The sequence below is a fragment of the Balaenoptera musculus genome, chromosome 7, assembly GCF_009873245.2.
Source record: "Balaenoptera musculus isolate JJ_BM4_2016_0621 chromosome 7, mBalMus1.pri.v3, whole genome shotgun sequence".
Lineage (NCBI taxonomy): Eukaryota > Metazoa > Chordata > Mammalia > Artiodactyla > Balaenopteridae > Balaenoptera > Balaenoptera musculus.
This window is the reverse complement of record NC_045791.1, coordinates 52,314,670-52,329,997: the sequence shown is the minus strand read 5'-3', so window position 1 is coordinate 52,329,997 and position 15,328 is coordinate 52,314,670. Positions and strand designations below refer to the sequence as shown.

The 15,328-nt window shown below is 37.9% G+C and overlaps 1 protein-coding gene across 1 annotated transcript in view; it reads right to left on the bottom strand.

The window, feature by feature from the left end:
* Nucleotides 1–13,528, bottom strand: part of GORASP2 (golgi reassembly stacking protein 2) — a 31,301-nt gene extending 17,773 nt beyond the window's left edge. The window contains exons 1-2 of the mRNA XM_036857622.1: nucleotides 13,305–13,528; nucleotides 842–922 (exon numbers count right to left, since the gene is read on the bottom strand). Coding sequence (XP_036713517.1) covers nucleotides 842–922; nucleotides 13,305–13,367 — 144 coding nt within the window. The 5' untranslated portion in view covers nucleotides 13,368–13,528. The remainder of the gene's footprint in view (nucleotides 1–841; nucleotides 923–13,304) is intronic.
* Nucleotides 13,529–15,328: the final 1,800 nt, after the last annotated feature.

Genomic DNA, 15,328 nt, shown 5'->3' with positions numbered 1-15,328 from the left:
AAAAAACCAAAATACTCCACAAGAAGACATATTACTAACAGAGTTGGTATGACTTTGATTTTAAAAATCTAAAACATTTGCTAGAGTTGAAGTTTAATTTTGGACTCTACTCCTACATATACACTTTATTTATTACAAACTGGCAGGAAAAGAAAACGGAAACAGTATGTTAAATATTTCATTACATAAATGAATAAAGGCCATTACGTAGGTGATGTTGGTAGTAATGAACAAAAACTTAAGACTGTTGTGAAAAAATAAACCAACCAAGCAGCCATTGTTATAAGAATTTCCTTTACTGAAATTATAGTTTCCTTCCTATTGGACTTTACTACATGTAAACTGAAAGCAGCTTATAAAAGGTGGTTTTAATTGTGCACTTCTGGAACACATCTCTGTATAGTTTTGTAACATTATTTCTATTGATATATCAGGGAATTGAGCAACAAGAAAACTGACAAGTTACTTGAGAATGAGTCTTTACTAATCCATTTGTCAATAACCTACAAAAGTCTGGCATCTTTGAAAAAGCAACAAAACCACCTCTTTCTGCTTAAAAAAATTAAATATTTAACATATAAAGTAAAAGTAAAAATTAAATATTTAACATATAAAGTAAAAGTCTCTGATTTTCTTCTCCTAAGATAATCACTGGAGTGTGAGGTATAGTATTCTATATTTGACATTCTCATGTTTACTAACACAGGGTTATTTTATTGGTATCATACTCTAAATAATGTTTGTAACCAATGAATAAACATCTATCCCAGATAATCTGAAAAATTCCATTTTCAAAAGATTACAAAATACCATAGGCGTAACTACAAAAAGCTGAACTTACTAATCTCGAACCATTAATAGAAACAATAAAGTCAAAGAATGGCTCCAGTCCAGCTCTATGTCCTGGGGAATTTTCTTGTACCTGTAAAAACAAAAATGCCAAAAATGAAAAATGCACAGCTTAATTATGAATCAAAAGCTAAATTTTAATACCCATCACTTTTCAGTAAAAATAGATTAATTTCATTGATACAGGTACCCACTAGTTCTCTTATTTCTCTTCATCTCCCAGATAATGCCCCTGCAGCTCCCTAAATTCTACTCATTCTTTAAATTCATCTCGTACATGAGGTTTTTCCTCTATCGTTCTATTTCACACCACTTTCTGCTTTTTGGGGGGGTGGGGGACAATCCTCCCAGCATTTAGCACATGACATAGCAGACAGTTAATCATTACAACTGAGCGGCAAATTCAAATTAATTTATTCTACTTATTCCATGACTACTACTAGCAAGGCACTATTCAATCACAAAACTAATGTAGGAACACAGCCGCTGTTATCAAGACATTTATAATCTGTTGAGGAACAGGCAAGAAGGGGAGATGGAGGACACAGACCTCTAACAGCTGTAATACAAGATCAAAGATGTTAATGGTTATAATGGAGGTACAAAGTTCTAAGGGGAAGATTAAATCTGACTGAAGAAGTTTCACAGAAAAAAAAATGACATTTGAATTGTGCTTTAAAAGGGGGTAGAACTTTCAAAGGTGCAGATGGATAAGGGGATGAGGAAAAACATTTGAAAGTTGAAGACATAATATGAGTAAAAACCCAGAGGGAGGGCTTCCCTGGTGGCGCAGTGGTTGGGAGTCTGCCTGCTAATGCAGGGGACACGGGTTCGTGCCCTGGTCTGGGAGGATCCCACATGCCGCGGAGCGACTGGGCCCGTGAGCCACAACTACTGAGCCTGCGCCTCTGGAGCCTGTGCTCCGAAACAAGAGAGGCCACGATGGTGAGAGGCCCGCGCACCGCGATGAAGGGTGGCCCCCGCTTGCCTCAACTAGAGAAAGCCCTAGCACAGAAACGAAGACCCAACATAGCAATCAATCAATCAATAAATAAATCTTTAAAAAAAAACCCAGAGGGAGTCTGAAAAATGAGGATCATAATATAGTATACCTAGAGACAACAGGGTGGTATGGGATAGAAATAAATTATATGCAACATTTTGTATGAATCAGCAGTTTTCAGGGTGTAAAGATCCATGGCTTTCATCAGATTCTCAAAGGGTTTCTCCTCAACCCAAATAAAGTGTTAAAATCATGGATTTTGTGCAATTCTTTTATTTTACAGGTGAAGAAACCATCTTATGACTTGCCTATGATCTTACAGCTGGGTAGTGGTAGAGGTGAAACTCAAAAGTATATAACTATTAGCCCAGTAAGAAGGCTGGAAGGAAAGAATGGAGCTAGACTTATAGAGGATTTTACATGGAAGATTAAGATTACCTAGTTTCTCAACAACTCAAATGTTCAGCATCCCCAATTTGAAATGGATTAAAATAAACTATTAAATTTCCTAAATTTGCAGTAATATAAATATTAGTAGCTAGTAATGGTAGTAATATGACAAAAGAGCAAAAAGTTAATACAGAACATTTTGCATCTCCTCTAAAATATTTTCACAATGTTTTAAGGAATTTTTATCCTGCTTGACGTTACTAAATACTATCAAAACTATCCTATGAAAAGAGTTTGCATTGATATTTGTAGGCTGAACTTATATAATAGTCTAAACAGTTCTAATAGTCAATTCTGAGGCTAATGCAAATAATAGATCCACATCCATACATACATCAATCTGTAGCTATTCACACAGTAACAAATCATTTTAATGCTTTCAAAATGGAACCCAAATTGTTCCCAGAATATGTCCCTCTTATACCAGACTTCTTGGATTAATGAGACTTGATCTTGGATTAATGATACATTCATTACTATTGTTACCTTTTATTCATTTAAAGCCAAATTATACTATCATTGCCTCTGAGGAAGTAAAACTAGATTTTCTTCATTTGTCACAGTAAGGAATAGTTAGTTGTCCATTATAAAGATGGCTCAATGTTTAACTTGCTAAAACTGTTTGACCTTGTTTTATGTAAAATTTCCTGCAAATGTGGGGTTAAATCATTTTTGTAAATTAAACGAGTTAAATATCAAAGGGACTTATTATTTAAAGGTGTTGGCTCTCTAACAAAAATAATCAGCACATACTGTTTATTTTCTTTATACTCAGTTTTCTTAAATGGGGGCTATTTTATATTCCAAAATGGCAGATAGATTTCTCCTCAAATGGCAGCTCTGAAAGGAAAATGGTGGCTGCCTGGAGCTATTATGACAAGAAAAGAGACGTCAAGTCACAGCTAGCTGGCAAAAAAAGTCATAATACTCTAGGTGTAAGATGCCTGTCTATTAGGTTCCTATCAATTAGGTTCGAAATGCCTGAGGTGTGAAAAGAGGATAATTAGCACAGACCCTAGGAGCCCCCTCAGAAGGGAATTTCTCATTTAACTGGGTCCACATCTAATCATCTAATTCTCTGACTGGAAATGTTTCCAAATGACCATTTTATCTAGAAACCAACTAGTCCATTGATCAATTTCAGACTTCTCCACTGAGGCTGCCAACACTTTACCTTTTAGTTAAAAAGGGCTAAAGGGAATACTTTTGTAATATCATCACCAACCAAGAAAGGTGATCCCACACGCTGATTCTTATCATGCCACCCTCCAAGTATCAAGTTTTACCACAATTTGTTTGAAATGGAAAGTTTCCAATACCATTAGAATTGTTCTTCCCCATAACTCTAAAAAGATTTAATAGCTAAATTTGGATTCTAAAATAAATAAATAAATGTAAATAATCCTTTCTCTATTTTCTATTTTCATTTGCTAGAAACATCGATATCTCTGTTTCTAATGGACCCTGAAATTAATTTCTTTCCTAAATTTATTTACATCATTACTACCAGCACAATTCTGGCATCTAGGTATCTTAATTACTACTAGGAAGCCAGCAGAGGGAGCCCTAGAAAATGCTCTCTTTGACCCTAATTCATTTAAAGAAAATTTCCTACATTTCATAGCATGGAAAATAAATTCTACTACACCACAAATTAAACATCCACAAAGGTAAGTTCCTCTGGCAGTATTAGCCACTGACAAGAATCTCTCAGGCACCTAATCTCTCAAGCATCAGATTACCACTTCAATACTTTGTCCCCTATGAGATCTCATGATTGTTGATTCGTCTGCTTCCTTCAAACCATCTTAATTTAAAAAAAGAAAAAAAGAAAAGAAAAAATATATATACCCGGCTCCATGGGCTATTTAATTTATTATTGGGCCAAATATCACAGCAATTTAAGATGAACAGATTAAATTTGAAAGTTTAATAATTAAGATTTTACATGATTTTGAAAAAATGTACAGATAATAGAATTTTAGAGCCAAACTGACTTGATTTTGAGTCATGGTTTGCCTAATTATTAGCTTTTAGAGCTTGGGAAAGTTTACCTTCCTGGGCCTCAATTTTCTCATCTGCAAGGAAGAGAAAATGCCACCTACTTTACAAGAATATTGTAGAGATTGAATGAATTTAAGTTCATGAAATGCCTAGCGAAGTCTCTGACATATGATAGGAGTCCTACAAATCTTAAGCTCCTCTTCCTAACTCCACAATCACCACCTGAGGGCAAATCTTTATAACCAATTAATTCCTGGACACTACATTATTTTTCTAACCATGTATTAATTATCTCTCACCTCTTAAAAAAAAAAAAGAGAAAAAGACATAGAACATTAGTCAGCTAGGAAGAGGAGATAAATCATTTTTTAAAATGTTGTCTCTCAAAAATCAATTCTATATGGATGTCAGATCTAAAGGTCAAATGTAAAACAATAAAGCTTTTAGAGAAAAACATAGAATATCTTTGAGATCATCAAGTATGGACACTTTTCTTTTTATTGGCCACGCTGCATGGCATGTGGGATCTTAGTTCCCTGACAAGGGATGAAATCTGTGCCCCATGCACTGGAAGAGTCTTAACCACTGGACACCAGGAAGTCCCAAGACTTCTTAAACTGAACACAAAAAACTAACCATAAATTTTTTAAAAACTGATAAACTTTACTAAAACTATGAACTTCTGTTCATCAAAACACACAATTAAGAAAGTGAAATGATACAACATAATATCCAACAAAGGAACTGTATTCAAAACAAATTCAGAATTACTGCAAATCATTAAGAAGGAGAGTGAAACCACAATGAGATACCACTTCACATTCACAAAACCTGCTAAAGTAAAAAAGACAACAACAAGGATTGGCAAGGATGTGGAGAAACTGGAACCCTCATACTTTGATGGTGGGAATGTAAAATGGTGCAGCCTCTGTGGAAAACAGTTTTGCAGATCCTCAAAATGTGAAACAGTTATTGTATGACCTAGCAATTCCACGTATATAACCAGAAGAAATGAAAACATGTCCATGTAAAAACTTATATACAAATTTCATAGCTGCTGGAAAGTGGAAACAACCCAAATGTCCTTCAACTGATGAATGGATAAACAAAATGTGGTACACTTATAGAATGGAATATTATTTGGCAATAAAAAGGAATTAAGTATTGATATATGCTATGAGTGAACCTTGAAAACATTACGCTAAGTGAAAGAAGCCAGTCACAAAGACCATATATTGTATGATTCCATTTATATGAAATGTCCAGAATAGGTAAATCCATAGAAAGTAGATTAGTGGTGACCAGGGGCTGGGAGTAGGAGGAAAAGGGAGCAGCTGCTAACGGGTAGGGAGTTTGTTTCTAGGGTGATAAAAAGGTCCTGGAATTTAGATACTGATGATGGCTGCACAACTCGGTGAATATACTAAACAACCACTGAACTGTAAACTTTAAAAGACTGAATTTAATGGTATGTAAATTATATTTCAATAAAGCTGTTTAAAAAAGAAGACAGACAACTTAAAGAAATGGAGAAAAGATTCTAGCAGACACTAAATAAAAGAGGATGCTGAAGTGGTCAGTAAATATGAAAATGTGGTCGACTTCAACAGTCATCAGGAAATGCAAATTAAAACCACAATGGGATACCACTACACACCTATCAGAATGGCCAAGATGAAAAAGACGGAAAATACTAAGTGTTATGAGGATATGGAACAATCAGAAACCTTAATTGCTGCTAGTGGGAATGTATGTTAGTAAGCTATTTGGCAATATCTATACTAAAATACACACACCTTTGCCAAATATTCCACTCTTTAGTATACCCAGTAGGAATGGGAATACATATGTTCTCCAAAGGCATACACAATGTAACATTCACAGCAGCACTATCTGTAACAGCCCCAAGCTAGACTGGAGGAGTTCAAGGCTCACCTGCTAAAACATTCTCTTCACATGTTTTATCAAAATAACTCAAAGAGCATGTTCTCCTGATTCTGACCCAATGATGTAACTTGTGACATATGAAGAAATTTGAAATAAAATTCTAATGCTAATTAAATGAAATAAAAACCCATCACTACATCATAGCTTCCTAGAAAAGATCTGCATGTTAGAAAAACGATGCTGAAAGAAACTGGTCTGCTCCAAAAGAAACTAAAACTCTGACAACATGCCATCTCATTTTATACTCTTCAAATACCAACTCAGGTATTTGTTTCTTAGGGAAAGAAAACTTGCTGTGTGATCTCAGGCAATAATCTTTCTGTGCTCCTTTTCCTTAGCTGTAAAGTGAGGAGGCTGACTAGATAGTCTCTAAGATTGAATGACTCACCATGAAAGAAGTCTGTTGTTAAGCTATCTATAGATTTTACAGTGTAGATCAAACCCAACAAGATCATTTTTAATTATACAGACTGTAGGTCATTTTAGTTCAGGTGTTTAGTAGCACTGTGGCAAAGCAATGAAAAGGACACTGGCACTCACCTATCTTTTAAAATACAGATGTAAAATTTCCTCAAAAATGAGGATCTTTAAAAATTAACAGGGACATTTATAAAATTAATGGGTCAGATTTGATCCAAAACTTAAACAGCAGTGACATACAGGGTTAGGTACATGGACAAAAAGTAGCTGCTGAATGACTAATTAAACGGAAATACTAATTAAAATGTTTACAACAAGTATATTTTAAGCAGTATTGGCACTATAATAGTTGTTCTCAATAGGTGACACAATAACGTAAATGCTAATAATAAAGGCAACAGCTAACATTTATTGAGCTTTTATCATATTCCAGATGCTATGTTAAGTGCTTTACATGGAATATGCCATTTAATCCTCAGAATAACCAATGAAGTAGACAGCATTTTTTTAATAAAGAAATTTAATGTGCTCAATTTTTTTTCAAAATATTTTCATGTACACCATCTAATGTGGTTTTCAGTAAAAAAAAAAAAAAAAAAAAAAAAAAAAAAAGAGGTGGAGGAGGCACTACTCTTATCTCCACTTTTCAGATAAAAAGAATGAAGCTCAAAGAAATTCAAAGGTTTGCCCAAGGGAAGACAATGAAGTGATGGAGTGACACTAGAATCTAGTGATTCACAAGGGTGGTCTCCAGTGGTCTACTATGATAGTCTCTCAATGTATCCATGTCCACAAGATGACAAGGTTCCTTACTGCTGATAATGTGCTTACATGATCTCTCACTGATGCTTAAAAAAACAAACACACAAGCAAAAACCAAAAAACCCCAGCATTATTCTCTTCATGCTGTAGTAAATTGATATGCGATGCCAAGAGGACCTATACAGTCTCTCAAAGTAACTATTTTGTTTTTGCATATGTTGTTTGGAAAAAAGTCATCTTACTTGATAATCACAACTCCCAAGGCAATCTATAGTCAGATTCTAAGGCACATATCAAATCTTCATGGATATTTTCTAGTTTAGATTGTTAACTGCTTTTTTATTAGTAATCAATCAATATAATCCTTTTGGTAGAATATTAAAGCCAGCAAAATGAATGTACTGATATTAGTGGTTATTTTAAGTTCAATTCTTCTGAAAATTTCAGGGGAATTATTAAAAAGCCCTGTCAGTATCTGACCCAGAAAGGCACTGAAGCCAGTTCTGTGCACTCTACTACTTACTGACCAGAGACAGAAACCATAATTACCCACCAAGAGCAGGTCTCCCCAAATGAGGATCCTGAAGATCCATACATTAAAACACACTATCACAAAAATATATAAGGGTATACAAACAACATGACACTATTAATTTGTTCGAGGCTTATTAATATCAGGAAAAGTTTATGTCTAATGATACTGACAATTCCTAAAAGTGTCCTAAGGTTCACAAACATTGTATTTCATGGCATTAATAAAACATTCATTCATAATAAAATGAAGTATTCTGATTCCTACATTTGAAAGCAATATCAAAGAATGTGTATTAAACAATTTCACAGCCTTTTATTAGAAGAGATCAATTTTGGGAGCAGGTTAGAATCTTCAAATGGTGTTTATAAAGCTTTTTCAATTATAACTTTATATTTGGAAAACATCAAATAACCCAACTGTTTTCTTTTTATACCCACTGTTTCAGAATGAGTGAGAAGAGAAGGAATAATAGTGAGATTTTTATGTTTTTCAAATGGAGGCATGAGTTTAAAAAGTTAGAGAAACACTGGGTTAGAATTAAAAAAAATTATGACTATCAAATAATGGGATTTCACTTTCTCAGAACAAGTACCAAGTTGAAATCTTGCAGGATTTCACGTAGATTACTTAGGTTCCATTAAAAAAGAGCACATCTAGGGACTTCCCTGGTGGCGCAGTGGTTAAGAATCCCCCTGCCAATGCAGGGGACATGGGTTTGAGCCCTGGTCCGGGAAGATCCCACATGCCGCAGAGCAACTAAGCCCGTGCGCCACAACTACTGAGTCTGTGTTCTAGAGCCCGTGAGCCACAACTACTGAGCCCACGTGCCACAACTACTGAAGCCCGCAGGCCTAGAGCCCGTGCTCCACAAGAGAAGCACCGCAATGAGAAGCCCGCGCACCACAACGAAGAGTAGTCCCCACTCACTGCAACTAGAGAAAGCCTGTGCGCAGCAGCGAACACCCAAACACAGCCAAAAATAAAATTAATTAACTAATTAATCAATTAATTTTTTAAAAAAGTATAGGCAATTATTAAAAAAAAAGAAAAAGAGCACATCTATATAATAGTAGATACGGTCTAGGTATTCTGTTTTCTATAGAAATAATTCCACTTACTCTCACTTTCTCCTCTAAGGAGAGTACCTAATGCTGCCCAGCCTGCAGCAAATGGTTCACAAGATAAAGGCCTGTTATTACACTGTAGACACAATTCATCTCAATGGCCTTTCCTTCAAAACATCCATCATCTCAAAATCTCTCTCAGAGGAAATTACAAGAAACAGTGAACATGACATTTTCCATATCCCCATACTGGTGTGAACACTGGTTCCAGAATGTCCTCAGATACCCTCCGTTTCAAAGACTATTAAGTGTAGAGTGGAATTAATTTGAATATTTTAATTTAGAAACATCTTATAATGGGCATCCATGTGGCAACTCCAAAAACGTAATTTTGAAAATGGTCTTGTTGGGTTTACTTGATAATTAATAGAAAATCTAGACAAGAATTCTGTATTCAACATACTGCAACTGTAGTAACTTATAACAAAACTGAGAAGTCCTGGCTAACATTTCTCCTGCCTTATGTTAGGATAAGAGAATGGGAATAAAAGTGGTATGCATGGTGAACGCGGAACGGGACCCAATGCATAAAGGAATCAGAAATACAGTGTTCTTTTTCTTTTTTTTTTTTTTTGCCATGCCCTGAAGCTTGTGGAATCCTAGTTCCCCAACCAGGGATCCAACCTGTGCCCCCTGCAGAGGAAGCAAGGAATCCCAACGACTGGACAGCCAGGGAATTCCCTATAATGTTATTTTCAAAAGAAAGCTTCTGAACAAATTTTAAAATCTTTCACTAGGAGTCCACTTTCAAAAAATAATTTTTATAACTATATTTTTATAAATATACAAATATTTCATAGTCACTGAAAATTTGGGGTAATATATTAAAATTTAAAAGGAATAAAAATGTCACCATCCACCAATAATCCTTTTAATATCTTGGCTTATTACCTTTCCATTTTATTTCCCTAGGCACTCAAATGTACATGCACACACACGGAAGCACACCTATGACCACAGAGTGTTTTGAAACATAATTTTCACTGAATGCACAGAATTCCAATCTGTAGTTAGGCCTTGATTTATTTAACAGTTACTCATTTGTTGGATATTTAGGTTGTAAAGCCAACATCCTATGATAACTTTTGGCCATATTGTACTTGATTATATCATATTACTCAAAATCTTTGTGAAACATGGCTAAAGGGCAATGGTAAGCACAGGGGAAAAAAAGACAAGGAAAAATACTTCAACAGTATTTACCTTTAGATGGTAGGATTACAGGTAATTCAGGATTTTTGTTATACTTTCTGAACTTATCCAAATGCTCTCTAATGAACACGTGCCGATAATCAGAAAACAATGTAGTAATTTACTAAAATGAAGACCAATGTTTATATAAAGACATTACAATTCAATAATATGGAAAAATACATTTTAAGTGAAAACGAAAGGTAGGATTTAAGGTTGTAGATATGTATTTGTAACAGCAAAAGACTAGAAAAACTAAATGTCTAACACCAGGAAGTGGTGCTTAACCAAACTATGGTATAACAGACTTACTATGGAGCTAGGTGAAGGCAAGAGGCAAATCTCTGTGCGCTGCTATGGAAAGATAGACAAGACACTGCCAAAAAAGACGACCGGGGTGTTTAATGGTATGTAGCATGTTATTCTAACAGTTACAAAAGGAAACAAAAAGAAACAGTGAAAGGTTGGGAGGGGAGTGGATTCTTTTACACGCATAAAACATTTTTGAAAGGATACATAAACTATGTTGGTTACTTCTAGGGTGAGTATGGGAGTTGGGTATATAATATGATCACAAAATGAAAATGTGCATTAATACATAATAGATAAAAAGGTAAGTATACTGTTCATAGCAGAAAATCTGGAAACATTTCAAGGTTGTCCCCTAAATATTTTTTAAAGCAGAATCTAACAATGGATATGAAAAAATAACAGAGAAAACATAAAGGTCAATCTCTGAATTGTAGGAATACAATTTAAAAATAACAGTAATAAAATAGCAGTGTATATGGGTGTCACTATAAATTGGTATTTCAAAACACAATCATACAAGTTTTTATCACTAGCAAGGAAATGGCCAGGGAATTATTAAAGAAAACTAACTTCTAATTAAATCATTCTAGAACTTGGTAAACATGGGTGATTTTATTCCATGATTATCCTGCCATATTTACCCTGGTTTACAATCTCAGTAACCCAGAGATGAAATATACAACCATAATTTAGGCAATAACAAATGAAAAGAAAATTTTTATATGTTGAGATTTAACAGAGTACTTTTCCCCTCTAAAAACAAAGATAAAGAAACCAATTACAGAATCAGGGCAGAGTGGGTTAGGAACTCAGAAACATTTTTAAAAATTCTCCTAAATTAGATGATCATTACTATTTTAAAGCTCCCTCTAATAAAATTCAAATGAAAAAAGAATTATTTCATCTTTTGCAACATTTATGCTCCAGATGCAGACTGGAAACTAAGGTTGTCCCTAGTGCTTCTAAAAATCATATTTATAGAATAACAGCATCTGCACTACTGAATATGTATGAGTGCTGATTTTCGGAGGTGCACCTATGTAAAGAAATACACTTCAACTTGTTTACCGTCGAAGGTAGTCATTAACAAAAGTCAACAGAAGTCACTGAACTGGAATCCTTTTGATGTGTACAACTTTCTTACAGACTTTCAACACTCATTAATACTGTGCTTTACCTAGCACGTTATTATAAAAATATCACGAATCCCCAATGATTCATGGCCACAATCAGCAACTGTGAGAATCAGCTAGTAATACTGGATAACATACCGCAGAGAACTCAGAATCAAACCAGAGAATAGAGAAAGTACTGCCACTAACTTTCACTTCACATCTGGGATCTGACAATTCTCCTTCCATTTCCCCTATCAGTGTGGCACTTAGGGGTTGGTTTAGCTAAAGAGAACAGGAAAGTATTATGGTTTATTTATAGATTCCCTTTATTTTCTGGGAAAATCATCCTTTCCCACCAAGCGTATGGCTTCAAGAGGGATTTTTAGCAGAGTGGAGAGACAACTAGACGTGATAATCCTGAAGATCAGAAAGGTGATTGATAACGGTCCTATCAAGCAGATGTCTGGTAACTTAGTTTAAGAATGTTGTCTCACCTAAAACATGGGACCTAAGGAAGAAGATGACTAGCACCAGGAAGTGCACTTTCCCACTTTCAGTGAAAATGCTCTTGCCTGTGAGGAGCTATCTATTTACACTATATTATGTCCTGAAATGGTGCTACAGATTGGGGCCACTTTGTTGACAGTCCATCATGTTATCACTCAACGCAGGTGTCACAGCACACAACCAACACTGCCACTTTTAAAGACTCCCAGTTCCTTGAGGAAAGGACCACACGCTCCGTACAACCCAGGCTGTTCATAACTGGGGCTTAGCTAACGCCTTTCGAGATACTATGTTTCTCTGCATCCTGGTGACCGAAGTTGCTTTCCTTTATTTACCTGGATTTTTTTTTTAAAAAAACGTTCCTCTCCATTACCTCTTTTACACTGTGGATCTAAACCTTAATCTCCACCACACCCTGAGCAGCTTTAGAAAAAAGAGAACGGAAGTTCCCACCGCCAGGAAATGTGGAAGAGGAGGGTTGGTAAGGTCAGGAGCGACACAGGAGAGAAAAAACTACAGTCAAAATCAAGTAGATTTAAGTCCGTCAAACCTACTCCTAGGCCATTTCGTTTTGTTTGCTTAATTGGCCTTTTCGGACACACGGACAGCGCGGAGGAGAATCAACACCTGCCGTTGCATCCACCGCCTCTAGTCTGCGGGTTCCAGGCTTCCTTTTCTCGGAAAACTCAAATGCTACCTTCACCATCACCTCTTTTGCAGACTGCACCCGAGCCTTCCCTAACTTTGGGAGCTAAGAATGAAGGGGTGGGGGCAGAGAAGGCCGTGAAGAGGAAAGGAGTCAAGGTTGCCCTCTCGCCTGGGCCGCTCCTGGCCAAGTCGCCGGCTGCCTCCTCTGGTCCCAGCCCGTCCTCCCGGAGCGGCGGACCCGGGCCCGGGGCGCTACGGGGAGGCGGGATGTGAGCGGCCTCCTGAGCCGGCCTCGGCCAACGCAGCGCCCACGGTCGCCTCTCCTTCGCGGGGTCGGGCCTGGCTGCCCCGGGAAGAAGCCCGTCGGGGCCTCCGCCTCCCCGCGGCCGGGCCCCGCCTCCAGCCCGCCGCCCCCGGGCCGCCGTCGAAGCCCTTACCCGCAGGACGTGGTAGCCTTCCGTGCCCCCGCCTGGGATCTCGACGCTCTGCGAGGAGCCCATGGCGGCGGGCGATCAGTGTGGCCAGGCCGGGCTCCGCGCTGCTCCCCGCCCCCTCGCGCACCGCCCTCTCCGCTCCTCCGCGTAGCACTTGGGACGTGGCACTCGCAGCCTCAGGAGAGCCCGGCCGCACTGCCCGCTGGGAGATCGTCGCCGCGGCAGCCAGGGCCGCTGCGACGCCGCAGACAGCGCCACCTGCCGCGTGCCACCGGCAGGGGTCTGAGCCCGGGAGGCAGGGCTGGAGTGGAGGGCGGGGAGAGGCCTATTCGTGCTCGCGAGAGAGCAGAAATACGGTTCATCCAGTCTTTACACCTTACTACGGGTCCCTGGGCTTGACAAGATTCATCTAGACGCGTTCCCGCGCTCCCGAAAGAACGGTCGCTTGACTGTAGCTCCCCCTGGTGCCCAGAGGCCGGGAAGGGGCTCCTGCTGAAAAGAATAGGGGCGGATGCAAACACAGCGAGCTCCCTAATTTCTAGGTTTCTGAACCTCTAGGTCTTGTCCCCAGGTTGCACAGAGGATCGTGGTAGTGGCTCTCCGTGGGCGGAGTACCGTGTCCGCTCAGCTTAGCTCAGTTTTATAAAGGAAAATGTCCTAAAGAGTTATGGAGGACCCACCAAAGTTCTCTTTTTGTTTTTTGTCTTCCCTAATTGTGAGAACAAGATCAGTCTATCACAACCTGAGCGATGCCAGAGTGGGAAACACAGTTGGATGACCTTGGCGTTGCACCGCCTGATGCTGGGTTCCCCATTCCACTTCCTTTAGGTAGTCAAGTTGTATTCACACTTTTCCTACTCGGTTGCTCCTTTTGTCCCTTCCCTCCAAAATCCCCAGTTATTGCGCAGGGGTCAATTTGACCCTCACTAACGGTGGATCAACCAGATATCAGAACATGTGTATTCTGATGTGAAGCAACGTGAATAACTATTATCACCCATGAAGTATTCCAGACCAAAATGTTTACCTTGCTCCTCTCACACCTTTCTTTAGATCTTCCAGTTTACAGGAATACAAAGGAGAGAAGAACAAGTAAAATGACTTCATAAAGAAACAACCAGGCAAAAATAAAAGAAATGGGCTGTTCTTTAGAACAGCTGGCCAGTTCTTTTCATCAAGTCAGAATAATAAGAAAGGGTCTGTACTGGGTTAAAAGAGATATGAAGGACATAACCAGGAGATGAAATGAAAGGTCTTGAATTGGGGGCTGATTTGGAGAAATTAGCTGTAAAGGACATTTTGGGCTCAATTGGGAAAATGTGAGTACTGTGTGTTTGAAGAAAAGCATTTACTGTCATGGAGAAGTGGAAATTATTGGCTGAAAAAAAAAACAGGTTATAAGACAGGATATGTCTGTAAACAATATGAAAACATTTTTGTAAATAAAATATGTGTTAATACATAGTATGTATTGAAGATGTGGTAGGATGCCAGCTTAGGGTTACAGTGGTGATCCCTGGGTGGCGACAGAGATGTTTTATTTTTTGTTTTTGCTGGTTCTACATTCTAAAATGCTCATGGACTGCTTTTGTAACAATAAAAGAGTATTTAAAAATAAAAAATCATTTTTCTTTCTTTGCTGCCCATAAACCAATACAAGGTTTTTAGGAGACCTAGTACATACATAAATGAATTCTCCAGTTATTAGGCTCGTCAAGGACAGAGAATGCAGTGGAGTCAGCTCTGTGTTTGTAATACTCAGCAGAGTGCCTGGCAGCTAATTTAATGAATTTGATGCAAATTAATGAATTAATGAATTTGACACAAAGGAATAAGTGTAAGAGCTAGGTTTGATGATAATATTCTTGTTCTGCTTGGCAATTATAATCCTCTTCGTGGTGGGGTCATAAGATGTTGCTATGTTGAGTAGTCAAAATTTTTGTTTCCCAGATGTCTAACACTAGCCATCGTTTGCAGAACCCTGGCTGTGGACCTGAAGTAGCCCATGAGCAACTCCAGCCCTTCCT